The following is a 26,838-nucleotide window of genomic DNA, read 5'->3' as shown; positions in this document are numbered from 1 at the left end:
AAGATGAATAAATTGAGGGTAAAAGCCGAAGTGTTTATTAGTTTACTCCAATTGGGCGATCGGTGGTAGGGTTTGCGGGGAATAATAATAAAGGTATATTCTTTAAAAAAGTATGTATGTCTATATAGGTATGTATATGTATATATGTGTATATGTATGCATGCGTGTATGGATATATATATTTACCAAAAAAATAAATGGGGGATTGGAAATGATGCAGACAATTACATTGATGGAAGCAATATTCTTTCCGCAATATTAAGCCCCTAAAATCATTTTTTTTTTTAAGTAAAAAAAAATACATAAATACATTTTTTTTTAAAGAAATTGTTACATGATTAATTTAATCACGTAATATTTAAACATAGTTAATTGATTTGATAAAATAATCGTCATCACATTAATGATAGTCACGTCACAACACGTCACAACAAATCTGCCTCTGACTTTACTGTGACATGAACAACATTGAAACATCAGGAGCTTTATTAGGAACTGCATCAGGTCTGGACGTAGGTCTGTATGACTATCTCCATATCATGGTTGAGATTAAGGTTACAGATATATTCTGTTTCGCTTTCATCAGGATAACCTTTAGTGTAGTCTTTTGGGTAATAATAATCATATTCATCTGTTTGCATCTCATTATGCACCTCCATGTTTATCACCTGTGGAGAAAAATATATATTTCTGCAGAAAATAGTAGGCCTTCTATCATGATTTAGTTATCGAATGTCATGATGTACAATCAAGTCCATGACAAAAAGAGAAGATATAAACATCACAGTAATTGTGAACTATTGTCTGTAGCTTCAATGTGACATGTTCTATTTTACACATACAGCAGTGAAAGTGTTCAACTGCAGAGTGCAAACCCTATTTACTGAGAAACCAACATGTCTGAGAGCTTGAGAACATCTGTTAGTTGTGAATGACCCCATTTTCTGTTTTGACCGAGAGTACATCAAGGCGCGTGTAGGTGTATTTGTATTTGTCAGATCTAAAGCACTGATCAGATCCTTATCAGACCCAAGGCTAGAGAAACTGAGACACATTGTACACAGCATCTCAGATATGTTCTCACATCAACACTGAGAATACAGAGGAAGGTCTTAATGTGTCTTGTGGTGATGATAATGGACATGGGGTAGTAAACGGAGTACTATGTTCGCTTTAGTTATTATAGTGAATGGAGTACTATGTTTGCTTTAGTAAATATAGTGTACTGTTAGCCAAGGCTGTACTGACTTGTAGCTCAGGGGATTCAGTAATATTCCCTCCTATCACCAATAAGATCACACCATGTTATTGTTATTTTATTGTGTTACTTTTTATTATTCTTTACTTTAGTTTATTTAGTTAATATTTTCTTAACTCTTCTTGAACTGCACTGTTGGTTAAGGGCTTGTAAGTAAGCATTTCACGGTCTACACTTGTTGCATTTGGCGCATGTGACAAATAAAGTTTGATTTGATTTGACCATGCTTCATAGTAAGCACCTGTCAGGCCTTTCTGTTCGAAAGATTTGGCATCATATCATTTCTAAGGTCTGAAACCACACGTCTTCAAAGAGTATCTTAAATAATACATCCCAGTCTTATCCCCCCCCCCCCCACCAGCAATAGTAGAGGTTTGGGAGGTATCCTCCCCACCAGCAATAGTAGAGGTTTGGGAGGTATCCTCCCCACCAGCAATAGTAGAGGTTTGGGAGGTAAATCTAGTGGATTCTATGCCATGTTACTGTGTCTTGCTGCTGCTTGCTTCACTCCTTAGCACAATCAGAATACAGAACCTATTTGGTTGGTTTATGCAAGAAGCTGTATGCAATGTTGTATGTAGCAGCTTTTATGTATTATGCTTTATACTTTAAACATTATTTTGTGTTTTTCTCAACGTTTTTTATTGCTATAATACTTTGAACATTACACAGTGCTTTATGCAATAAACTTGTCAAGAATACAACCTCAATTCTGAGTACATTATCAGTACTGAATCCAAAGGCTTTAGTATTGATATGCATAGTAACAGTTCCCCACTATTGGTGGATGTGAACCTTCCTCATGGTGCAGGAAACTTCAGTCTGGGGGAAGACCCTCAAGTCTCTCTTATACTAAGGCCCTATTCCCCCTACGATACGACAGATAAAGGACAGTCTGAGGAGTGGATTGGCGAAAGAGATTTTTACTTTACATCCTTGCCTTGTCTTACCTTTCATTGTGGCTGTCAAGACAACATTCTTGGTCCTCAGCTCAAATTGACCGTAAATATCACAATAGCCAATAGACAGTAAGCACAAACTATTTAACAATCCAAGCAACTTTTCTTCTAAAACGTATTACACTATTGAATAATTCAACTTAACCATATTACACTCTTGAAAAATGCAACAATTCACAAGCATGTCCTAGCACATTAAATTAGTCGACAATAAACAGCTAACTCCCGCAAGCTAGCAAGATAGATAGCTAACTAACAACATGCTTCATGATCAAGTAATGTTAGTGTGGCAATAATTAACGTTAACCCCTCCCGTAGCTACGAATATAAAAGTACAGAAACATTATCATACAGTGTTATCCCTATTATAATATAGGCTCTTCAGCTAGGTAACATTAGCTAGCTAAGCAAAAATATTTCTGCATCCTCCTCACATCACCGTGCTGGCTGTTAGCTGAATGCTGATGTTTAGCTGAGCCATAGCTAGATAGGACCGCTTACACTAGTTAGCGTATTACATTTATTGTAGAACAAACCATGCTTCATTTTATGTAAAAGCAAATTGCTAATGAAAATGTTAATTCCTCTACCCCCATAGAGACTGCCACAATTCCTGACATTTAATCCTAGTAAAAATTCCCTGTCTTAGGTCAGTTAGTATCACCACATTATTTTAAGAATGTGAAATGTCAGAATAATAGTAGAGAGAATGATTTATTTCAGCTTTTATTTCTTTCATCACATTCCCAGTGGGTCAGAAGTTTACATACACTCAATTAGTCTTTGGTAGCATTGCCTTTAAATTGTTTAACTTCGGTCAAACATTTTGGGTAGCCTTCCACAAGCTTCCCACAATAAGTTGGGTGAATTTTGGCCCATTCCTCCTGACAGAGCTGGTGTAACTGAGTCAGGTTTGCAGGCCTCCTTGCTCGCACACGTGTTTTCAGTTCTGCCCACAAATTTTCAATGGGTTTGAGGTCAGGGCTTTGTGATGGCCACTCCAATACCTTGACTTTGTTGTCCTTAAGCCATTTTGCAACAACGTTGGAAGTATGCTTGGGGTCATTGTCCATCTATTTTGTGAAGTGCACCAGTCCCTCCTGCAGCAAAGCACCCCCCAACATGATGCTGCCACCCCCGTGCTTCACAGTTGGGATAGTGTTCATCGGCTTGCAAGCATTCCCCTTTTTCCTCCAAACATAACGATGGTCATTATGGCCAAACAGTTCTATTTTTGTTTAATCAGACCAGAGGACATTTCTCCAATAAGTATGATCTTTGTCCCCATGTGTCATGGGCGTCGTAAGGATAGGACCAAGGCGCAGCGGGTAAAGTGCTCATCTTCTTAATTTATTTAAAGAAAACACTTAAACAAAATAAACAAATGACGAAAAACAGTTCCGTAAGGCTCCCAGGCTATACAGAAAACAACCACCCACAAAACACAAGTGAAACAAACATAACTAATATGGCCTCCAATTAGAGACAACGACAACCAGCTGCCTCTAATTGGAGGTCATTGCCAAAAACCCAAAATAGAAATACAAAACTAGAAATAAACATAGAAATAGATAACATAGAACCTAAACCCAAAAACACCGAAACGCACAAAACAAACACCCTCTGCCACGCCCTGACCAAACTACAATGACAAATAACCCCTTTTACTGGTCAGGACGTGACACCATGTGCAGTTGCAAACCGTAGTCTGGCTTTTTTAATTGCAGTTTTGGAGCAGTGGCTTCTTCCTTGCTGAGCGGTCTTTCAGTTTATGTCGATATAGGACTCGTTTTACTGTGGATATAGATACTTTTGTACCTGTTTCTTCCAGCATCTTCACAAGGTCCTTTGCTGTTGTTCTGGGAATTATTTGCACTTTTCGCACAAAAGTACGTTCATCTCCAAGAGACAGAGCGCGTCTCCTTCCTGAGCGGTATGACGGCTGCGTGGTCCCATTGTGTTTATACTTGCGTACTATTGTTTGTATGATGAACATGGTACCTTCAGGTGTTTGAAAATTGCTCCCAAGGATGAACCAGATTTGTGGAGGTCTACAATTTTTTTTCTGAGGTCTTGGCTGATTTCTTTAGATTTTCCCATGATGTCAAGCAAAGAGGCACTGAGTTTGAAGGTAGGCCTTGAAATACATCCACAGGTACAACTCCAATTGACTCAAATGATGTCAATTAGCCTATCAGAAACTTCTAAAGCCATGACATCATTTCCTGGAATTTTCCAAGCTGTTTAAAGGCACAGTTAACTTAGTGTTTGTAAACTTCTGACCCACTGTAATTGTGATACAATGAGTTGTATCTGTATGTAAACAATTGTTGGAAAAATGACTTGTGTCATGCACAAAGTAGATGTCCTAACCGACTTGCCAAAACTATTGTTTGTTAACAAGAAATTTGTGGAGTGGTTGAAAAACAAGTTTTAATGACTAAGTGTATGTAAACTTCCGACTCTAACTGTACATACCGCAATTACATGGTACCCCTGCACATAGAATTGGCACTAGTACCTCGTGTATATAGTTAGGCTATCGTTACTCATTGTGTATTTATTCCTTGTGTTATTGTTTTTCTATATGTCTCTCTGCATAAGTAATCATTTCACTGTTAGTCTACACCTGTTCTTTACGAAGCATGTGAGTTGCTTCTTTCCTGGACATCGGTGGCTCAGTGCAGTTACGCAAAAACTACACCGTTGAGATTTAAAGATATGGTGACAATTTCAGAATGTAACAGGCTTTTACTTCAATTTCATCAGGTTAAAACTCAATAAAGCAAGTCTCAAAAAGAAGGAAAATATCTGGACATTTCAGCTGTTTCAAAAACATTGCTCAGCTATTACATGTTTTCATGTAAGACTGCTGGCTCAACGAGACATCTGTTTTCACTGCCCTGCTTAGAGGGGGGCAACTGTCAGGTTAGTCTCCTGTGCTCCCTCTGGATGTAGCGGTTGAGTTGTGACACATTCAAAAGTTTACATTGCAGTAAAATGTGTAGTCAAGATTATTTTTGCGAAAAGTCCAGTTAGTGTGAAGAGCCTTTACTAATTATTGTAAATCATCATAGGGAGTTTTGTGAAAAATGTACCTTTGTGTTCAAGGTTGCCCTAACAACACATGTTGCATACAATGGTTTCAGCAGTGTCTTTTACACTCGATCAAGATTCTTGCACTCTGTGGTGTTGTGATTTTGATCTTTGTGAACTCAAATCCAGTCTTATGTAGGTCAGAAAAGGGGGCCAACTGTAACAGTGTCCCTTTCCTGCAGTCACTGACCAAAACCGCCCTTTTTGGCCCCAAAGGGGATTATTAATAATTTTCATAATTAATAAAATAAAAATATAACCCATGGAAATCTGGTGTTTCAGTCTTCTGTGATGTACTGTATATAACGTGTAATATTGGGATGCAAACTCAAAATTCAATACATTTCAACTCTATATCTGTCATGTTGGTATGACGAGTCGAGAGACAGGCGCAGGAATGCATAATAGGGGTTTTTATTACCCCAAATTACAGCGTGCCATGTAAAGGCACGGGGACGAAGACCAGGGATCCGTAACAGTACCCCCGCCTGTGCAGCGCAATGACACCGGCCTCGAGGACAATCACAGGAACGCAGTGCGGGTCGATCAGGACCCGATGCAGATGCCGAAGTTGCGTCGTCATTGGATGGGCCAGTTGCCTCTGCCGAAGTTGCGGTGCGTCAGACGGACCAGTAGCAGTGGCGTCGGACGAACTGGTTGTGGCGGTGTCGGACCGGCCAGTTGTAGCTGCTGAAGTTGCGTCGTCGGACGGGCCATTCCCGCTGTTTCCCTTATTGGTCGATTATTCTGACACGTAAGTATGAATGATTCGGGAGACAGGCGCAGGAATGCGTAATGCAGATTTTTTTATTTCACCCAAATTACGGTGTGCCGTGTAAAGGCACGGGGATGAAGACCAAACAAACACTATACAAAACACAGGGTTGAAACCCAAACAAAAGAGCGAGGAGTACCTCAAATAAATACACAATCGCACAATGATTATCACAGGGGACGAAAACCGTAATCATCTGCACAATACAAGTGGCACAAAAGCCAAAACAACACTGCACAGGTACTCACGCGCACCAAAGGACATTGTAACAATAATCTACAGCCCAATGGAACCAAAGGGCACACTTATACAAGTACTAATCAGTGGGAATAGGGGACAGGTGTGCGTAATGAAAGTTTCCGGAGGGACCCGTGACAATATCTGACATGGTACAGGTGTCTTCTTTTTTTAAGCCCATAACCATGTGTGTGAGGTGTATAAGTTTGTTTCAAAGTAGATTTGTTTAAGACTACCAAGAATCACTCTGTGTGACCCTGATTTAGCCTACTGCAGTAATTAACCAACAGCTACATAGCCACCGAAACAATGCTGCTCACAGCTCAGCTCGAAGACAGTTTCATGTCTACAGATATTGTTCTCTTAGGAAGATAAGAGGTGAACTGCTCAAAGCATTTTCTATCCTCTTGGAGTCTGTTGTACTGCTATATAGCACATTTTCGATTCTTCTGCCATATTTATAGCTATAGTTTATAGTGCATATAATACACTGTGATAGAATCTATACCTCATATAATACACCATATGATATCACTGATTGTCATGAGAACCTGAAATCAGTCAAAAATACACTATTCACAATGAGTACGTATCTCAAGCAGCCTAAGGATGCTTTGACTGTCTATATGATTAGATTTTGTTGAAGTGTGTCATCATTAGGTGGCGTCTGTGACACAAATACTGTAGACCTTCTCCTATTATGAAATCATTCCAATTATACCGCAGTTGTACAGCTGTGTTGTCGTCTCCACTTTTAGCTACCCTTCCTCCACTCTATCTATGCCTATTGACTCTGCTCATCTTTGAACGCTTTCATGTGGAAACTTAGCATGAAGTTGTTTTATTTTCTCTTACCCTCCTCTAATTTTGCTCAAACCAAAACTCTATTTGTTGTTCAAAGGTGTCTTACCTGAAAAGCTTATAAATATAATAAAAAACAGGATGTTAAGAAAATAAAGTGGAAGGTCTTAATGGGTCTTGTAGGGATTATGGGCACAGAGAAGGGAGAGTACTATGCTTGCTTTTGTAAATACAGTATACTGTATTCAAAGGCTTCAGGGGAGAGTGGGGTAAGTTGAAGCATTTTTTAAATTCAGCACACTCCGTCAAGGGAAATATAGTATTATTTCTAACAAAGATATCTACATATATTTCAGGATGTTGTGTATCCCTGGAAATAGGTCATGTAACCATTACAGTTGTGAAAACATAGCTTATCCCAAAAAATGTGTTCTCTTGAGACAACTTATAGGGTAAATTGAGCCACGGGACAGAGTGTGCAACGCTTTCATCAAGGCAAAAGGTGGCTACTTTGAAGAATCTCAAATATAAAATATATGTTGGTTTAACACTTTTTTGGTTACTACATGATTCCGTATGTGCTATTTCATAATTGTGATGTCTTCACTTGTATTCTACAACGTAGAATATAGTACAAATATAGAAAAACCCTTGAATGAGTAGGTGTGTCCAAACATTTGACTGGTACTGTATATATATATTTTTTAACAATACAAACTTACACATACAAACGACAACATCACACAAGCATCAACTACATCACACCTGCTCAGACCCACATGCTCACACCCCCATCTCCAGCTCCTGAATCACTCTCCACCATATGTCCTCAAACTGCAGCATTTTGTATCTCTCCGTAGCCCACACACTTTAATTTGGAAAGCTCCCCTTTGGGACCACATTACTTTTACTGAAAGACTGGTTTATGCAAAACATCCCATGGAACTAGTGAATGCTTATTTGTACTTTAGAGAGATGAGATCTGTTCTAGACAAATACATTTACTTTAAAGACACATAGCGTCATTGTATTCTATTAGATTGCATCCAGTACATTTTTATTTGATTGTTTTTATGTTTTAGTAATTCTTGGCTATATTTTGACAAAAAGCAGTATCATGCTGTGAAACAAATTGGCAATGATAAGCAAAGAGGAATATTGGACATTAGAGCAATTTCAATACATAATGATCAGCATCCATATGACAAATACCATGTACTGTAGCTACAGCATCAAACAAATGCTCATATTGAACATAACAGTCACTACTGGACTTCCTGACTAACCATGTTATCATCACCCGTAGTAGTTGGAGGCAATCTCAACCTACTCCCATCTTCACATGGTGAACGAGGAGCCATTCTCGTTGTTGGATCCGTCAGTGGACTTGCGAGTTGGGATATAGAGGTCAGAGGTCATGCGTGAGGAGCGACCCGAGGGGTAGATGTACTTCCTGCCCAGGCACCACAGATCCGCCAGGATCTTCCTAAAGTGGTTCCTGAACTTGACCCCGATGAAGGCGTACAGGATGGGGTTGAGGCAGCAGTGGAGGTAGGCCACGCTCTTGGTGGCGGTGAGGGCGGTGAGGATGACCTTCTCCCCCTCACACTCTCTCTGCTGGAACAGAGCCACTGTGTGGTAGAGCAGGGTCATGTTGTAGGGCAAGTGGCACACGATGAAGACCACGACCACGGCTAGGACCACACGCACTGCCTTAAGTGAGAGAAGAAACAACAAGATAAACTTAATTGCCCCTATAAGAAACATTGACTATATTCTTAAAATTAAACATTCTAATTCTATGACTGGAACTTTGGTGGATACTGGAACCTTGTGCCTCTGGGTGCTGTGGGCCCTCAGGAGGGTCCAGATGATGCTGGCATAACAGAGGACCATGACCAGGATGGGCAGGAAGAACCCCATGGTCACCTGCAGACTGGGTACCAGCACTTTTATCAGCCGGGCGGTCTTGTTACTTTCGAACTGCACCTGGCACACGACTATAGTCTTTCCCAACCTGTTGTTCTCCTCAACCCGCTCGTTGTAGATGACTGTGGGGATAGACAGGGCTATGGCCAGTGTCCAGATGGCTGTGCAGATGAGGCGGCTGTAGATCAGGGTCCGGGAGCGGAGGCCGAAGGAGCGCCTGGCCTGGACGACGGAGATGTAGCGGTCTCCACTGATGCAAGCCAACAGGAGCATGCCACTGTACAGGTTGATACTGTAGGCTCCTCGTAGGGCCTTAGAGAATGAAGAACATATTCTTATAATTCCATGCAATGTGGACATCTGCCTCTGACTTCACTGTATAACATGAACGACATTGAAACATCAGGAGCTTTATTAGGAACTGCATCAGGAACCGCACCAAACCCGTACCTTGCAGACCACTGAGCCCATGCTCCAGTCATGCTGCTCATTGTAGATGATGAGTGGCAGGGCCACGATGAACAGCAGATCTGCCACAGCCACGTTCAGAAGGTACACGTCCGTCATGGTCTTGGCTTTCTTGTAGAAGGCATATGTGACAATCACCAACGCATTGCCACAGAGACCGAATGCACAGATGAAGGAATGGACGTAGGTCTGTATGACTATCTCCATATCACGGTTGAGATTAAGGTTACAGATATATTCTGTTTCGCTATCATCAGGATAACCTTCAGTGTAGTCTTTTGGGTCATAATAATCATATTCATCTGTTTGCGTCTCATTATGCACCTCCATGTTTATCACCTGTGGAGAAAAAATATATTTCTGCAGAAAATAGTAGGCCTTCTATCATGATTTAGTTATCGAATGTCATGATGTACAATCAAGTCCATGACAAAAAGAGAAGATATAAACATCACAGTAACTGTGAACTATTGTCTGTAGCTTCAATGTGGCACGTCCTATTTTACACATACAGCAGTGAAAGTGTTCAACTGCGGAGTGCAAACCCTATTTACTGAGAAACCAACATGTCTGAGAGCTTGAGAACATCCGTTAGTTGTGAATGACCCCATTTTCTGTTTTGACCGAGAGTACATCAAGGCGCGTGTAGGTGTATTTGTATATGTCAGATCTAAAGCACTGTTCAGATCCTTATCAGACCCAAGGCTAGAGAAACTGAGACACATTGTACACAGCATCTCAGATATGTTCTCACATCAACACTGATGTGACTAAAACAGGTCAACATGATGCCAGTGAAGCCTGCTTGTCACATACAGATGAGACAAGCACATTGAGAGTCAGCTCCCACACGGAATTATCACGACTGTCATGACTTCTGTTTGATAAGAATGATAAACATGACCGAAAAGACAAATTGTGTAAAGCATTGTAAACTACACTATATTACGCATGTACTGTAGCTACATATAAGGGATAATAGTCAAATAGCTGTAGAGATGTACAGTGACATACTGTATGAGGAACAATCTGACTACGGTGTGATATTGTCATGCTACCACTCATATGTTACACACGTGCTATGTTAAAAGACTCTTCCCTGTCTTTCACTCAATAAATATTCCTGTTTCACATTTAGCTTCCCAACCACACTCTGTATCTCACTGACAGCCATTTAAATGCAATTAATTGCAAGATTCTCTGTGCTCAGTGTCACAATAGTGCTGGTCCACAGTGTGAAGACATTCATCTCTCAATCATCTAAGAACGGTTACGAATGAATGTGCTCATAGTGCTCAAGGATTTGCTCGTGCCTTGGAATGTAATGTGATTCATTGCAGATCCTCTTCAAATAGTAAAAATAATACATGGGACTTATACAGTATAGAGCTTTTCAAGGACCCAAAATTGCTTTACAACCATAGAAACAAAATATTAATCTGAGCTCTAAACCAGAGGTGGGACCAAGTCACTATTATTCGAGTCACAAGCAAGTCACAAGGTCCAAGTCTCAAGTCAAGTCCGAAGTAGAACAGGTCAAGTCCAAGTCGTGCAAGTTTTTTCAAGTCCAGTCTACATTTTAAAAAAATCCATATTTGTGCAATTATTTGTTCAACTACAAATCTTTGTCTACTTATTGAGGCTACCAGACAGCCATTTTTATTAGCTGAATTAGCCTATGTAATTGTAAAATATAGACCTTGTAGCAGTGGTAAGGGCCTGTAATCAGCAGAAGGCAGGGCAGGTTGATGTGCTCAGAGTGTAGATATATTTCCAGGCCTTGGTGATCCAATGATCCAATGATCCAGTGAAAGTGTCATATTATACAAAATATACAAGTAGATTTACCAAATATTCACGGATATACACGGGCAATAGCCCAAAATAAATACCCTCTGTGTCAGGCTTAACCTGTCCTATCTGAACCAACACAGGTCGAGGGCAAGACCGCACAGCCTCCCTTGAGAAACCACATTGAATCTGTCTAACAGAAGCTCAAACAGGTAGCCTACACACACTGAGTGTACAAAACATTAGGAACACCGTCCTAATATTTAGTTGCACCCCCTTTTCCTCTTAGAACAGCCTCAATTTGTCAGGGCATGGACTCTACAGTACAAGGTGTCAAAAGCATTGATTCCAATGCATCCCACAGTTGTGTCAGGTTGGCTGGATGTCCAATGGGTGGTGGACCATTCTTGATACACACGGGAAACTGTTGAGCATGAAAAACCCAACAGCGTTGCAGTTCTTGACACACTCAAACCAGTGCGCCTGGCACCTACTACCATACCCAGTTCAAAGGCACTTGAATATTTTGTCTTTTTATTGATTATATATTTTTTCAGGGGGTGGCTCAGCATTAATATATGCTGATATATTAACATATTCATATCAATGTAATTGTCTGCATCATTTCCAATCCCCAATATATTTGGGGGGTAATGGTATCTATATACATACATACATACATACACATACCCATATATATATATATATATATATATATATATATATATATATATATATATATATATATACTTATGATATAATTTACAAAAATTATACTTAAAAAAATATATATATAAAACAATTTTTTTTAATCAATTACTATATTTGAGTTTAACCACAATATTTGTTGTTTTATTTGTTATGTCTTTTCAGGTGTATTAAACTGAAATTGCAACCAACATTCTAAGGCTTGTTTAAAAAATAACGATATTTTGGAGATTATTTCTTTTTCAAATAATGGAAAGTGAGCAGTCTTCCCTGTAGCTCAGTTGGTAGAGCATGGTGTTTGCAATGCCAGGGTTGTGGGTTCGATTTCCACGGGGGGGCAGCACAGAAAAACAAATTATGAAATGTATGCATTCACTACTGTAAGTCGCTCTGGATAAGAGTGTCTGCTAAATGACTAAAATGTAATCTGAATAAAGGGAAAAAGGACATTCTTGAACATGGGGTGAGACATTTTTGCTAGAGAGCCATTTCGGATTCAAGTATAACTTTTGTATGACTGATGCCTTTACTGAGAGGTCTAATGCTTTAACATTTAACATTTTCTGCCATCTGAATTCATATTCGTTATATAAATAGGCCCTTTTAATTTTGTCTGGCTTGCCATTCCAAATAAAGTTGAATATTTTTTGTTCATATAATTTAAAAAGCAGGTCACTAGGTGTAGGCAAAACCATAAGCAAATAGATTAACTGTGATATGACTAAAAATGTAATCAGGGTGATTTTTCCACAGACAGGTATTTTCCTTTCCATGGTAGCAAGATCTTATCTATTTTTGCTAACTTTCTATTAAAATGTATTGGAGTGAGATCATTTCTTTCTTCCGGGATATGTATGTAAATCTTTTGTCTTGATGGTTCACCACCCTCTGGCACACATATACAATCCATGTCTCAATTGTCTGCCTCAAAGCTTAAAAATCCTTCTTTAACCTGTCTACTCCCCTTCATCTACACAGACTTTAGTGAATCATACAGTAGCTTTCACCTGGATTCCCCTGGTCAGTCTATGTCATGGAAAGTCAGCTAACGTTAGCCACCAAGCTAGAATTCACAACATATCATACGTTTTGCAAATTTGTAACATATTGCACGTTTTGCAAATTTGGGAACATATAATACGAATTGTAATTTGTAACATATCATACAAAATGGGTAATGTAAGTCCACAAATTAATACATAGCATACAAAACGCAACATATAATGCTAAATGGGGTGTCCCGGATTTATGTACAGAATAATATGAAATGCTCTGAGACCAGGTTGCAGGCTCAAGGAAGGGAAAGCCTGTGGTGTGTCAGTGAATGAGTGAGCGAGCAGGTGTTGTGCATGTGTGTGTGAGAAATAACACTATTTTGGTTCGTCAAAGGTTTTACAAGCCTCATTCATTACTAGACATTATTTCAGATGTAACTAAGAACCAGTTTATATCAAATACACTTCATAAGTTATCAGTACATACCTGTAGACAAGCCCTTGAGAGGACAGGTTGCTAGGATACAAAACAGTTGATGAAAAATGTTCTGGTCAGGTTAAGCCCAAAATAAAGCCTTCTAAATCAAATCAGGCAAAGCCTGGTCAATCTTGTAAGCTAGGATGCCCAGATATATTAACTTGATTTGAGAGTACTCCTGTTAGGCTATAGTCTGGGATATCCCAGACATTGGAGCAATGTAAGCTAGCATTGGTATATTGCCTGATGCAACGGTCTGTCTACAGAGACTAGTTTGGCTACTTTACGATCTCTGCAGACAGAAGTTACTGTGTGTGGGGATCAGGATAGAGAGGTTCAGTCTGGTTGGTTGTGTCTCTCCTGGGAGGTGGAAACCTCACCGTGTCACAGCTACTAGCTTCTGCACAGATAATCTTATCTCTGTTTATCTGATCTCTCTTTTTTGATCTCATCTCCTGCACATCTACCTCCCGCCTGTGTTCAAAGATACCTAGGCTTTTATGTAATGCCTACACACACCCAGTGACATCTTGATATGCAAATCAAACTTTCAATTGGTAGTTTGAGCATTTTCAGTTCCACATGAAAATGAATTGACATTTGAATTTACATACATGAACCCTTAGGCCCAACATTCTAGGCATAAGGTCTTAAAGGATATGATGGGCTCAATAGAGTTTTTACCACATTGCTTATACTTATAGTATTAACCTCTTAGATGTTAAGTCGTCTATTTGGGAGACTTTGAGTGGTTCTGGACCGGTTCTGACTGATATTTCGGTGTACAATGCACTCTGTGAACTTCACAGGGTCCAGTGCCTTATAGCAGTGGTTCTCAAACCTCTTCTCAGGGAACCCTAGATGTTTCACAATGTTGTTGTAGCCCTGAAGTAGCTCACCTGATTCACATAGTCAAGGGCTTGACAAATTGAATTGTGTGCTATCTGTGGAATAAATCAAATACATTAAACATCTGGGGGTCGTTGAGGAAAGGTTTGAGAACCACTGCCTTATAGTGCCAGAAGGACTCATCTGTCTGCACTCCGCTACCACGAAGTGTCAGGTTTCACAGCCATAGGGAGTGATGTGTCCAGTGGCGACCCGTATTTCAGGGCAAGTGGGGCAGAGGCCCACTTGTTTTGAGCCCCACATTTTTAGCAATAAATAAATATATAAATATATTTATTTTTTGGGCCTTCCCTGTTTTGCATGTTATTTTGGCATTAATACGGGGGGGCAGCAAAAAATAGGAGCATTGCGCCGTGATTGGCTCAATGTTCTGTCACTCATGGGAACACTACATCGTCACCAAGTTTACATCCTTAGTAAAGGTAGACATCTAAAATTTCCGCCCTTTGGGTCCTGCCATAGAGTAATATTACAAGTGCCCTTCCAAGAAGGCTCAAAGTCATTGACCACAGATAAAATGACGTAAAATCATGTTATATGTACAGTAGCTTTGATTGGACTGATCATGTCAACATCTTACTTTCAAAGTCTTTGCTAGCAGTCATCATCATGAATCAAGTAGACAATCTCCTGGCAAATCCTTTTTAATCCTTGTCATATGAAGAGAAATAATGAAGAGGAATTATAGATAAAACGTATCGGTGCTCATCGGCCATTGGACATAAAGATTACACAACTAGTTGGAAATCGCAAATTCAACAATGAGTCGTTTGGAAGGATTCAGTGGCTAACTGCAAGCATTGCAAAGCAACCAGTAGCCTGCTATTCAATGGAGTGGCTGTGTGTTTTTTGCTTCGGAGTTCCCACCATAAATCCAGGGAATGACAGACTTTGATGATAAAGTTTGATGACAAAATTTGCCCACAATGGACCGCAGCGCCACCTTCATGTTTAAGCGAGCACATCACAAGCCAAGGTGAGTCCAAAAATGTATGTATGCTTCTGCATCAATTATGTAATATGCAAGGGAGATATGTATACTGTAGCTAAGAAAGTAATACTAAGTGTATGTTGTGTAGTAAGCTGTTTGTAGCACATGTGCCTCACCCTAATAATTTGGTCTATTTTCACCTCCTAATTTCACCTAACGTTACTGTTCTGACTCGGTGGTGCTGCACATGTACTGTAGTCTATAACCTGTTTTTGAGAAATGTCATCAGCTAATATTGTAAGAGGTTTTATTGTCTGCTTATATGCCCCCTTTATTTATCCTACGGTTCTGACTTGGTGTACAGGGAAAAAACTGTAAGAGCAGCCCATGTTCTGCATTCTGTCGCTGTACATTTCAAAAGTGCTGAACACAGTTTTATTGACTACGTCCATCTTACTGTCGATCGCTCATTAATGTCTTAATCTAAATTACGGAATGCCTCTTATCCGCTCATCGTTCTCTTATGCCATAGTTTGTATACCTCAATTGTCAGTAGAAACCACATTTGTTTATGCAAGTCAGCCATGTCAGCTTTGTTTTTTAAAAAGGCAGTAAACAAGACTGAATTAATTGTTTCGCTGCCAGACAAGGCTCCGCTGATAGCCAGGTGTAGCATTGGTAAGGATTCACTCCATTGTGCTGGAAGGAAAGCTCTGCTGTTGGGGACAGTTTTATGTACGCCCTAACAGTTTGTGGGCACTGCTTGTCGCTGTTATAGTGCAATTAATGTATTGTTTAGTGTTGTGTTGTGTCTTTTCTGGTATGCATCTAAAACAAATGTGGGGACTTTTCCCCACCAAGATTTACATGCCAAAATTGCCACTGGATGTGTCACATTTTCTGGCCTATCCAGACAAATCATTGATTTCCTCTGCCTCTGAGTGACAGAGCCGAGGCCAGGAGATGGCATTTTAAATCCTCCCCTAAAGTGAATAGGGTTGGGGACTAGAGGTCCATTTGGATTGTTTCATGCCATTGTAGTCCGTGTGGATGAGAAACTGGTCCTCTGGTTCTTCCAGATCTCAATTGTATTCTGCCATGTGAATAAATATATCAATTTGATATTGAACATTCCAAATATGGCCAGCAGGGAGGGCCAACATGCATAAAATGCAATTATTGAGACAGTAATTTGGCTATTATGCCACAAAATGCCCACTTAATACAGTTTGGATGGATATAGCATAGCCTACATTTTTATGTGAGACACAAAGTATAAAAAACATTTCTTGTCCAAATAAAACACCCTTTATAACTGAAATATTTTGATATTGTATTGGCATAGGCCTACAAGTAAAGGACAAAAGGCTTTGGACAAAAAAACTTTTGCGTACTATTTGCAATATTGAGTGCCAGCGCCAGTCAGATAAGTGGATACAGCTCTGCTTGAGCAATGTGTGATTCATGTATGTAATTATGAATCAACATAATTATTTTTGGTTTTGTATACAATGACGTATATATACATCATTGGTTATCACTGTGACAAATATGAGCACCCTTTACCTGTAGCTGCGGGTGGCTCTGAAAGTGAACAAAGGAAATTCTACCTGTGTGCTGGAACTCTTTTAGAAACCGGAAGACGACACTCCGCAGTAAAGGAGTTATGAGATTTAGGAGTTCCACTGAGACAGACTTTTATCACCTGCGCTCCCTGCGCATTTGCAAATGCGCTCTTGGCTACTTGGCATGCGGTTTTTTCTCTCTCTTGCTATAGCTTGCAAATAGTCTGCGTGGATCGGTTCAATCAACTTTTTCTGTTTCTTATTTCGATTTCTGTATAATATTTTCAATTCAATGTATTATCGACTTCATTGAAAAGCATAATTTCGTGCAACCATGAGTAAATCTGGAACATTTAAAATAAATAATTTGTTTCATAGAACAAAGTCACTGGATAAAGTAAACAAGGACGGTGGAAAGCATACATGTAAAGATGCAACTTCATATGTAGATGGAGAGCCTGCAAGCCCTTTACCGTCGAGTCGCGGACTTGTCAGCCCACAAGATGGGACGTTTCCCGGTGATATTCTACCTCCGAGCGAGGAGAAAAAGAAGAAGAAACGGTTCCTGTCCTTTAAGCTCAAGAAGAAACGCTCCAAGGACTCAGGGAGCATCGACGATCCATTGTTCTGTACCGGTACCGACGAGCTCGACATCTTCAGCAGTAACATGTAAATTATAACCTTTATGAAAATTTGTGGGGACTGGGGTAGACCTATTATCGCCTTGATTTGTTGAACAGGCTACACTATTTATGTAGGTAGCCTAGCTAGGTAAGACATAAAATAGATAGGCCCACCTATCCTAATTTGCCCCAATGTTTCATGCCATTATGACAGAATGGATGGCATATCTTACCCTGCAGTGCTACCTGCATGGATACCTGTCAGTGCCAGCTTGGTGCTCAAATGTAGGCCACAATTTAAGGTATTATACAGGTAGGCCTACCTCAGGCAGAGTTATACTTCTGACAACAAATCAAATTGACTGATTTTAACAGTATGATTATTTGCCTTAAAGCTCACCTCCATATTCAATAATAGGGAATGTTATTGAGAAACAGGCTATTGCAATAAGAGATGTGATTAAGAATATGTTTAACCAATATGGCCCGAGATGGTGTAGTATATGGTGTAGGCTAAGGGCTGTTCTTAAGCACGACGCAACGCAGAGTGCCTGGATACAGCCCTTAGCCGTGGTATAATGGCCTTATTCCACAAACCCCTGAGGTGCCGTATTGCTATTATAAACTGTTTAACAACGTAATTAAAAATAAATGTTTTGTCATGCCTTTGGTATACGGTCTGATATACCACAGCTGTCAGTCAATCAGCATTCAGGGCTCGAACCACCCAGTTTATATTATGTTTTAAATCCCTGTATAGTTATCACAGATCTTCTATTGACTGATTGCCTAATCACACTGTCTTTGTCTTGTATGGGGAGCAATTATTATAAGAACTGGCTACTTTAATGTATAAATGCATCATAATCTGCACAGTGTAACAACAGCTAGTGTGTGTGTGTGTGTGTGTGTGTGTGTGTGTGTGTGTGTGTGTGTGTGTGTGTGTGTGTGTGTGTGTGTGTTGATTGGTTGGTTAGCAATGTTGTTGGGATTGGCTACTGGATTTCAACAGATATGGGCCTATCTGATATGATGGGCTGGATAAAACGTAAAATTTGGCCAACTGCTTAATTTTCCCACCAAACAATGAGTCATAAGGAGTTGGCAAGATAGCACAAGCATATATGGGATCAGGCCAGGTAATATGCAGTTAGGGTGTAATTCTCCACCTGCACTCTCCCATTTGTACTCTCATAAAGATAAAGTGAGCTCCTCAAATAATTACTGTATGTGCATATTATAGTATAATAGATTACAGTCCCAGTTAATCCTATATTTCAGTCGGGCCTACAATACATAACAACTCTATGGTATTCCAGGTAACACTATAGCTAATACTGTAACAAACCACCACTAGACCAGACATATGTTTCTCAAGTTAAACTCATTCCTCCAATTATGGTCCCACATGTATTACTGTACTGGAGGTGTTTGGCGACTAAATGCGTTTTGATGTATTCATGTCGTTCTAAACGCAGAGCGGAGTGTATCTTTTCCCTTGTGGCAGTTTGCATAGGTAAACCAGTGAGGTGTCGAGTTCCTGCTCGTCTAGTCTGGTCTTGCTCAGGTTTTGGTCACTGTTGAAGGGAGACAAGTTTGATCTGAAGTTTGGGTCGTGACCGTCATCCTTCCATCTGTGAGACATAATGGGGAATTTACCAGCAAGCAGCAGCAGTATAACAATGGGAAAGACAATAACAAGGTGTGAGAAGGGTAACGGGGTAAATTAGGTGAACATTTAAATGGGAAGTTTATGTTAATCCAGGGTTATCCAACCATCTTCCTGGAGAGCTACCCTCCTGTAGATTTCTGCTCCAACACTGGTTGTAGATAACCTGATTCAGTTTATCCTCCAGCAAATTAGAATCAGTTAGATTCGCTCCATCCCACTAGATTAGGGTCGGAGTGGAAAACCTAGAAGACAGTAGCTCTCAAGGAACAGGGTTGGAAAAGCCCTGTGTTTAAACTGTGTTTTATTGTTTGTTCTTAAATGGTTTAGGTGAATTTAAGTGTCCAGTCTGTCATTTTAACAGCCTGGATGGGGTTGAGGAAATGTGTCTCAACGTATTTTGAAGCTATACATGCTTTATCACATGACATAAACAGCCATGACATCTGCTAATTGTTCATGACGGTTATTTCATGATTATGTCATCCTTACGGCGGCGGTAATGTCTTCAGGTAAAGTGGAACCGACACAATGTGGAGTGCCTGGACACAGCCTTTAGCCGTGGTATATCGGCCATATATCACAAACCCCAGAGGAGCCTTATTGCTATTATTAACTGGTTACCAACGTAATTACAGCAGTACAAATAAAGGTTTTGTCACACCCGTGATATACGGTCTGATATACCAGAGCTTTCAGGGAATCAGCAGTCAGGGCTCGAACCACCCAGTTTATAATATTCAAAAAGCAATGGGTACCGTATATCATTGAAATGGCCATTGAACACTAACAGCAGATAGTCACTGTCACACTTGTATCTATGCAACCTGGATGTCTGTGTTACTATGTGGTGTAAATACTATTACTTTCAAAAAGCTGTAGACTCTCCTTATGGCTATGCAAGTGTACTGCACATGTTTTCCATTATAAACCAAATTGCATAACACACCCCCAACAACTCTCCCTACTGGATGATGACAGTCAACCATAACCTAACCATAACCAAATGTATCTGTCTGTTCCACTGTCAGACAGATACATTATAAATCCTTATGGTGGGACTCTCACGAACATGGTGCTATCCAGTGTAATTGGCCTTGCAAGTATGCATGCAGTTAATTCAGAGAAAGGGTTGTGTCCTTCTACACATTTTATGTTTTAGCATTGAACTTTGACTACTGACTAATCCGGTGTGATGATGATGATGATGTAGTGTGGATCATATACTTGGCTGAGGAGGTGGACTGGCCAGCCTTCCATCATATTTGAATAGTGGATCAGAAACCTGCTGCACCGGTGGGTCCATGCAGTGCAATCATATCAACCTGAGCTCAGTGATGTGTGATCCCTGCAGGCCAGACAAGGAGGAATATGACTCACACGCACGCACTCGTTCAGCAAATTATACTTGAGACAGAAGAGGTTTTCAGAGTCCATGTAAATGTTCGCAAACAGATCCTATCTGTTCTTGAGGTTAGAGGAGAGCTGCTGTAACTTTTTATTGCAATACCACAGTGACATCACCAGTTAGTGACTGTCATCACAGATTGTCAGGTGGACTTACTTTCTGTCCTGTGTTTGTTTGTTCATCGTAGGTCAAAGAAACACAGACCATTCAGTTTACGTACAGTAACATAGCTTTGTACAGATATGTTTTCAGAGATATGCTTTAAATTCCTAAACCTTCTACCGTACTCTGTCAACAACACCCCTATACAAACAAACGTATTTATAGCACCCTAGTACTGTTCTGTATTCTCAATCGTCAGGTATAAGTGTCACACTCGTTTTTCTCCACTTTGAATGGCACAGGTCTTGGGCTCAAAACAGCTGTCACTGCAAGGTTTCAAATGGTCCTCAGCTGAAATTCTATACAAAGCAGTTATAGCAACGGGATATGTAATGATTTTGGATTGTAGCACAATTGCCAGACCGAAAGCCAGAAAGGTGTAGCTCGTGGCTCCAGCATGCTTGAATGTATGGTTTTGGATTACCAAAGACATGTCATCCATCCAAATGTTAGCGTCATTAACTTGATAATCCATGTCCTTCAGCGGTCCCACTATCATTTCTTCAACAAAACAAGCACCCTTTCATTTTTCTGCCCACCCATACTGGAATTATAAGACCGACGACCAATCCAAAACAGAGCGCCACACACTCATAATGTTGAATAGTGGGAAGGGATGTATCTCTTTTAGATATGACCCATATAGTCAGTTTGCACAGTTTGACCAAACATTAACAGCCTTACAGCGTGGATACATTATCTGCTTATCATACTATAGAACTGATGGATTGCTTTCAGTAATGTATTGTAAATGGTGTTTTGTGACAGAAATGGGACACTCTGAGTGTGGTGCAGTTGCTCTCTTTCTGTGCTTTGTGAGTTTTTTGAGTTACGGCATCTTGTTTATGTTCCTGTCTTTTATATTTCCAAGCCTGCGGCTAATTGGAATTGGACCAGTACTGCACTGTGTATCCAGTTAAAATTCTGTGCAACTTCCAGCGTGCGTTTACTGTGAACACTGAGGCTGTACTAGCTTTAAGTTACAGTTTCAGACATTGGTCAAGTAGGCTACTGTGGATGATTATAATGTAGGCCTACCAGAGTGGCCTACAGTACCATCAAAAACAATGGAGAAAATGCATCCCATAACATTTTAACATGGAAATAGCTGTTCTATCATTCAGCCTACAGTAGCAGCCAATGTGTGTGATTTGATTTGATTTGTGGTGTTCTATGTAGGCCTACATTCCATGAGACTTTTTAAAAAAAACATGCAGGGCTTGACATTAACCTGTTTATCCACTTGTCCTTCAGACGAGGAGGTGACTGAACATGTTGTGTTTGATGCAAGAAACCACTTTGCAAAATAGAACGGATTATTATTCCCATACCATTATGACAGAGAATCAGACAAATGATGCTACCCTCTGGCTATTGGCTACTTAGCTTATTCAAGCCTGTCTCGAAATACAACACTGCCCCTTTAAGACACAAAAAAAATGCTCTTTACCTGACTTGTTTTTCAAAGATGTCTAGAAATACGCATGTTTTGTGCTCTTGTAGGAAGCAATCCCTCCCCCATTGCTGACTACAAATGATCTATAACTGGGCTAAAAACTCTCAAACTAGCAAAGGATATGAACAAATGTGCACACATGGCTACATGCAGCTCTGGCTTTGGTCTCAAAACAAGCGCATCTACTCACGACCGCTCATGCTGTAAACGCAGCCCATTTCAAAGTGAATGGCACAGATGCATTATGGCAATGGTCTATTTGCATAAGCCTACTGCTGTTATGGCGCAACGGTCTGTGTAGAGAACAGGACTGAGTCCTGCCTGTCAATGCGATAGAATCCTACTCCGATGTGTTTTGCCTGCAACTACATCTCTTGCAGCGTTAGTTTTGTTTCGGTATGTTGCTTTGAAAGTGGCTAATACTGCGTTTATTCGATCACAATTCCCACAGTAAAGGGAAACGTTGATAGTGTTAACTAATGGGGAAAACTCTAGAAAGTTAAAACCTGTCTGGGCTAGGGGGCAGTATTTTCACGGCCGGATGAAAAACATACCGATTTAAACAGGTTACTACTCTGACCCAGAAACTAGATTATGCATATTATTAGTAGATTTGGATAGAAAACACACTGAAGTTTCTAAAACTCTTTGAATGGTGTCTGTGTGTATAATAGAACTCTATTGGCAGGCAGAAACCTGAGAAAAATTCAAGCAGGAAGTGGAAAGTCTGAGAATTGTAGTTCTTCTTTTGATTCTCTATCGAAGCTACAGTGTCTGTGGGGTGACGTTGCACTTCCTAAGGCTTCCATTGGCTGTCTAAAGCCTTCAGAAAGTGGTTTGAGCATTTTCCTGTCACTGGGCAGAGTATAGGAGCTCAGTTTCTGAGTGGTCTGCCTGGCAACAAAGGGATTGGATAAGCGCGGTCACTCGAGCACGCCGTTCCTTCTTTTTCTTCTTGAATGAATATGCTATTGTCCGGTTGGAATATTATCGCAATTTTACGTAACAAATACCATAAAGATTGATTTTAAACAGCGTTTGACATGCTTCTAAGTACGGTAATGGAACATTTTGACTTTTCGTCTCTCGTTCAGCGCTCGCGCGTTATTGCCTTTGGATAAGTGACCTGTACGTACGAACCAAACGGAGGTATTCTTGTGGAAGTAGCAGTCCTGGGAGTGCATTCTGACGAAGATCAGCAAAGGTAAGAGAATATTTCTAATACTAAATCTGAGTTTAGGTTGCCCCGAACTTGGCGGGTGTCTGAATAGCTCACCGTGATGGCTGAGCTATGTACTCAGAATATTGAAAAATGTGCTTTCTCCGTAAAGCTATTTTAAAATCTGACACAGCGGTTGCATCCAGGGGTAGTCTATCTATAATTCTTTAAATAATTGTTATATATTTTGTCAACGTTTATGATGAGTATTTTTGTAAATTGATGTGCACATTCACCAGGCGTTTTGGTGGGACTACATTTTCTGAACATCACGCGCCAATGTAAAATGCTGTTTTTGGATATAAATATGAACTTTATCGAACAAAACATACATGTATTGTGTAACATAATGTCCTAGGAGTGTCATCTGATGAAGATCGTCAAAGGTTAGTGCTTCATTTAGCTGTGTTTTGGGTTTTATTGACACATGTCCTTGCTTGGAAAATGGCTGTGTGATTATTTTTGTCTATGTACTCTCCTAACATAATCTAATGTTTTGCTTTCGCTGTAAAGCCTTTTTGAAATCGGACAATGTGGTTACATCAAGGAGAAGTGTATTTTTAAAATGGTGTAAAATAGTTGTATGTTTGAGAAAGTTGAATTATGACATTTTGTTGTTTTTGAATTTGCCGCCCTGATATTTCACTGCCTGTGTCCCGCAGGTGGGACGCCAGCGACCCACCTAGCCCATAGAAGTTAAATCTCGTGCTTATCTGCAGAGGCTGATATTTCATCTGCACAACAGACCCTGGGGAGCTGCGCTCCCACACATCTGCTCAGCTTAGAGGGAACATTGGCTATGAGCCTTACAGACAAGTCTCTATCAGTATCGTTGAGCGTTCTACTGCTCTATATTCCTACTAGGCTTTGTACTGACAGGATCTCCAGTATGATGTATAACAGCCAGGTTGTGGTGAGTGCCTGGGGGAGGGTGTAGACAGGGCCAAGCAGGTTGTATGATAAATGAGAAGTGGATTCTAACACAACACCTGTGGTTTCCCTTCACACCGTTGGATTGCTTCTACACTCCTACGCTGTAGTTTATAGGCCTACCTGTGCTCCTGATTAACACACGCAAGGTTATGGTATGGTTATGACTCATTTACAATGGGTTTGTACAGTAACAACTGGAAGGATGGTCCTCTTTGTGACACTAATATTGTTGTTTCCTACTGATGGTTAAAGTAGTCTGCTCTCAAATCCCCAAATGATCTTCTATGGGTGTGTGTATACCGCTTGTCTTTGTCTTCATTATCTACTACTGAAAGGGGAGTTGTTTTAAGCAAAGAGTAGGCTGTGCCCCTAGACAACTAGCTATACATGGCCATTGGCCAAAGTACAATTTACCTTCTGGGATGAATAAATATGGATATTCCTCTCTGTGCTTGTTTATGTTTACCAAGGTTTCAACTACCTTCGTTTTGCTTGTTTGCTGAAGATTTCCTAGGAGATACATTCCAGTTTAGTTCCCTGAAGTTAATGTTATGTGTTATTCTACCTGTAGGAGATTTCCATTGTTAAGACTGTGATGATATGATTCATATATTAATTCATTATGAGTTTGGATGTTTTGATGTTATTGTTTATTGGTTTTGTGGGAATGTGGCAGTTCAGGTACAGATTGTATGAAATCAGTTGTCTCCTGTAGATGCAGACACATACAGTATGTGTAGTAAAGGGTTATTTGCATTTCTGTTGATGGAGTTTGCCATGGGAACTCTGAACAATAAACAGAAGTAGCCTTACTGCCAAATGCTGCAGATCAGAGCAGAGTCAGTCTATTAGTGGTCTGTAACCGGCTCCCTGCTTTCCCTTTGATCCCAGCTCGCCCGGGGAGAGTGTTTGTATGAAACTTCTTGTAAAGCGAAAGGAAAGATGCCATCATGATTGACTGGTAATATTGTGGTGAGACGCACCACGTAGACACAGTCACGAAGCTCATCAGCTGACACGTTTCAATCATAGAAATAGAATATGTAGATGAACCATTATCATCCTCTCTGTATAGACAAACTCGATTGCTCTAGTTCCAATCCATTTTTCTCTTATTTAAACATTCCTTGCTCGATGAGTCATATTACTTTTCTTTACCAGATACTAAATCTGTATAAATCTTCTCCGATGTGACATAATTGATTTCACTACCTTTTCCGTATTCCCTAGATCATCAGAGTCACTCCAGTGGAATGCACTTAGCAAGCAAAGCTTTGACAAATAGTTCCCTACTTTAGGACCATTAGATAAGACATTGATTCACCATTCTGTCCATATCAGCCCTTTTGACATCATCCCCTACTGACAGACAGTATTTCTGTCAGGATTCCTAAACCGGTGTTGGCCCTACTTCACTCCCAGGGGGAGGTTCTGTAAAACTCTTACATATGGCACAAGGCCTGTCAGTGGAGAGCATGAAGGACTGTTGTCAAAAGCATAAAAAAGTACAATTAAAAACTCTAATCGGTCATGGCAAAGGTTGAGGGGAGGCTTGTCTGTGCTATCCTAGGTATTGAGCATTGTCATATTGAGAGCTTGTGTGAGTTTAAGTGGATTAAGAGAGAGTAACAGAGGGCCCTGCAGGTAGAGACAGAGTAGAGGGTGAGGTCGGAGAGAGGGAGCAAAAAGAGGAAGGGGATGGGGTGAGGTTGGAGTGAGGGATGGGTGGGAGGAGTGAGTGAGTGAGTGAGTGAGTGAGTGAGTGAGTGAGTGAGTGAGTGAGTGAGTGAGTGAGTGAGTGAGTGAGTGAGTGAGTGAGTGAGTGAGTGGAGTTGCGAGGAGTGGGAATGAGGAAGTGGGACAGTGGACAGTGGGACAGTCTCCATGAGCTCAAGATGTGTAAAGCATACCGCCCAGTGCTTTCCAAAGGGTTGGGAGATGTGTTTGGAATTGAACTGTCATGGCTGACTGGTTCTGGAGTCTAGAGAACTAGAAACCTTAAAAACTTGTCTGCAGTGAGCACTTGTCTGCAATGAAATAGAATGTGCATGATATGAACCGGAACCAAGGTTGCGAGATCCTATTGAATTTGTTCTCCTGAATGAAATGTGTTGTTTGCCTAGTTCCTTTATGCTTTATTTAAAAATACATACAGAAAAGAGTTAACAACCATTTAAACCCAATGACTGAGGCGTCATGGCAAGGTCACAGTTACCATATCACAACTATCCCTCTGAGTGACAGTATGTTGGTCCCTGCTTTACTGGTCTTCATTGTTTCCCCTCCCTACACTTCTCTATGTTGACAGATGTCTCTCCACACCTCCAGGTAAAATGGATGCTTTAGGCATCACTCCATCCCCAACACATATTCACTGACACAATCACAGTGCCGACAAGGCCGGACGTAGCCTACAGTTTGTTACTGACACTGATGGGTATTTTGTAGGTTATGTTGTTGTATCTCGT

The 26,838-nt window shown here is 40.4% G+C and overlaps 2 protein-coding genes across 2 annotated transcripts in view; one reads left to right on the top strand and one right to left on the bottom strand.

Moving 5' to 3' along the window:
• Positions 1-6,096: 6,096 nt before the first annotated feature.
• LOC106610741 (C-C chemokine receptor type 6-like) lies at positions 6,097-13,894 on the bottom strand. Its single transcript, XM_014210269.3, has 4 exons — positions 13,505-13,894; positions 9,506-9,862; positions 8,957-9,367; positions 6,097-8,839 (listed from the first exon to the last, which is right to left on the bottom strand). The coding sequence occupies exons 2-4, from the start codon at positions 9,851-9,853 to the stop codon at positions 8,465-8,467; spliced, it is 1,134 nt and encodes a 377-aa protein (XP_014065744.3). The 5' UTR covers positions 9,854-9,862; positions 13,505-13,894; the 3' UTR covers positions 6,097-8,464.
• Positions 13,895-17,041: 3,147 nt separating this feature from the next.
• Positions 17,042-26,838, top strand: part of crybg1a (crystallin beta-gamma domain containing 1a) — a 59,349-nt gene continuing 49,552 nt past the window's right edge. The window contains exon 1 of the mRNA XM_014210299.3: positions 17,042-17,569. Coding sequence (XP_014065774.3) covers positions 17,235-17,569 — 335 coding nt within the window. The 5' untranslated portion in view covers positions 17,042-17,234. The remainder of the gene's footprint in view (positions 17,570-26,838) is intronic.

The sequence above is a fragment of the Salmo salar genome, chromosome 09 (assembly GCF_965601325.2).
Source record: "Salmo salar chromosome 09, fSalSal1, whole genome shotgun sequence".
Taxonomy (NCBI): Eukaryota; Metazoa; Chordata; class Actinopteri; order Salmoniformes; family Salmonidae; genus Salmo; species Salmo salar.
The sequence above is the reverse complement of the archived record's forward strand: the minus strand, read 5'-3'. Positions and strand labels throughout refer to the sequence as shown.

Excerpts from the sequence above, each read along its gene's own strand:
- LOC106610741 (XM_014210269.3), bottom strand. The coding sequence starts at position 9,853 with ATGGAGGTGCATAATGAGACGCAAACAGATGAATATGATTATTATGAC. Across the intron at positions 9,368-9,505 it reads TGGGCTCAGTGGTCTGCAAG|GCCCTACGAGGAGCCTACAG; the intron begins GTACGGGTTTGG and ends TCATTCTCTAAG. Across the intron at positions 8,840-8,956 it reads ACAGCACCCAGAGGCACAAG|GCAGTGCGTGTGGTCCTAGC; the intron begins GTTCCAGTATCC and ends CTCTCACTTAAG.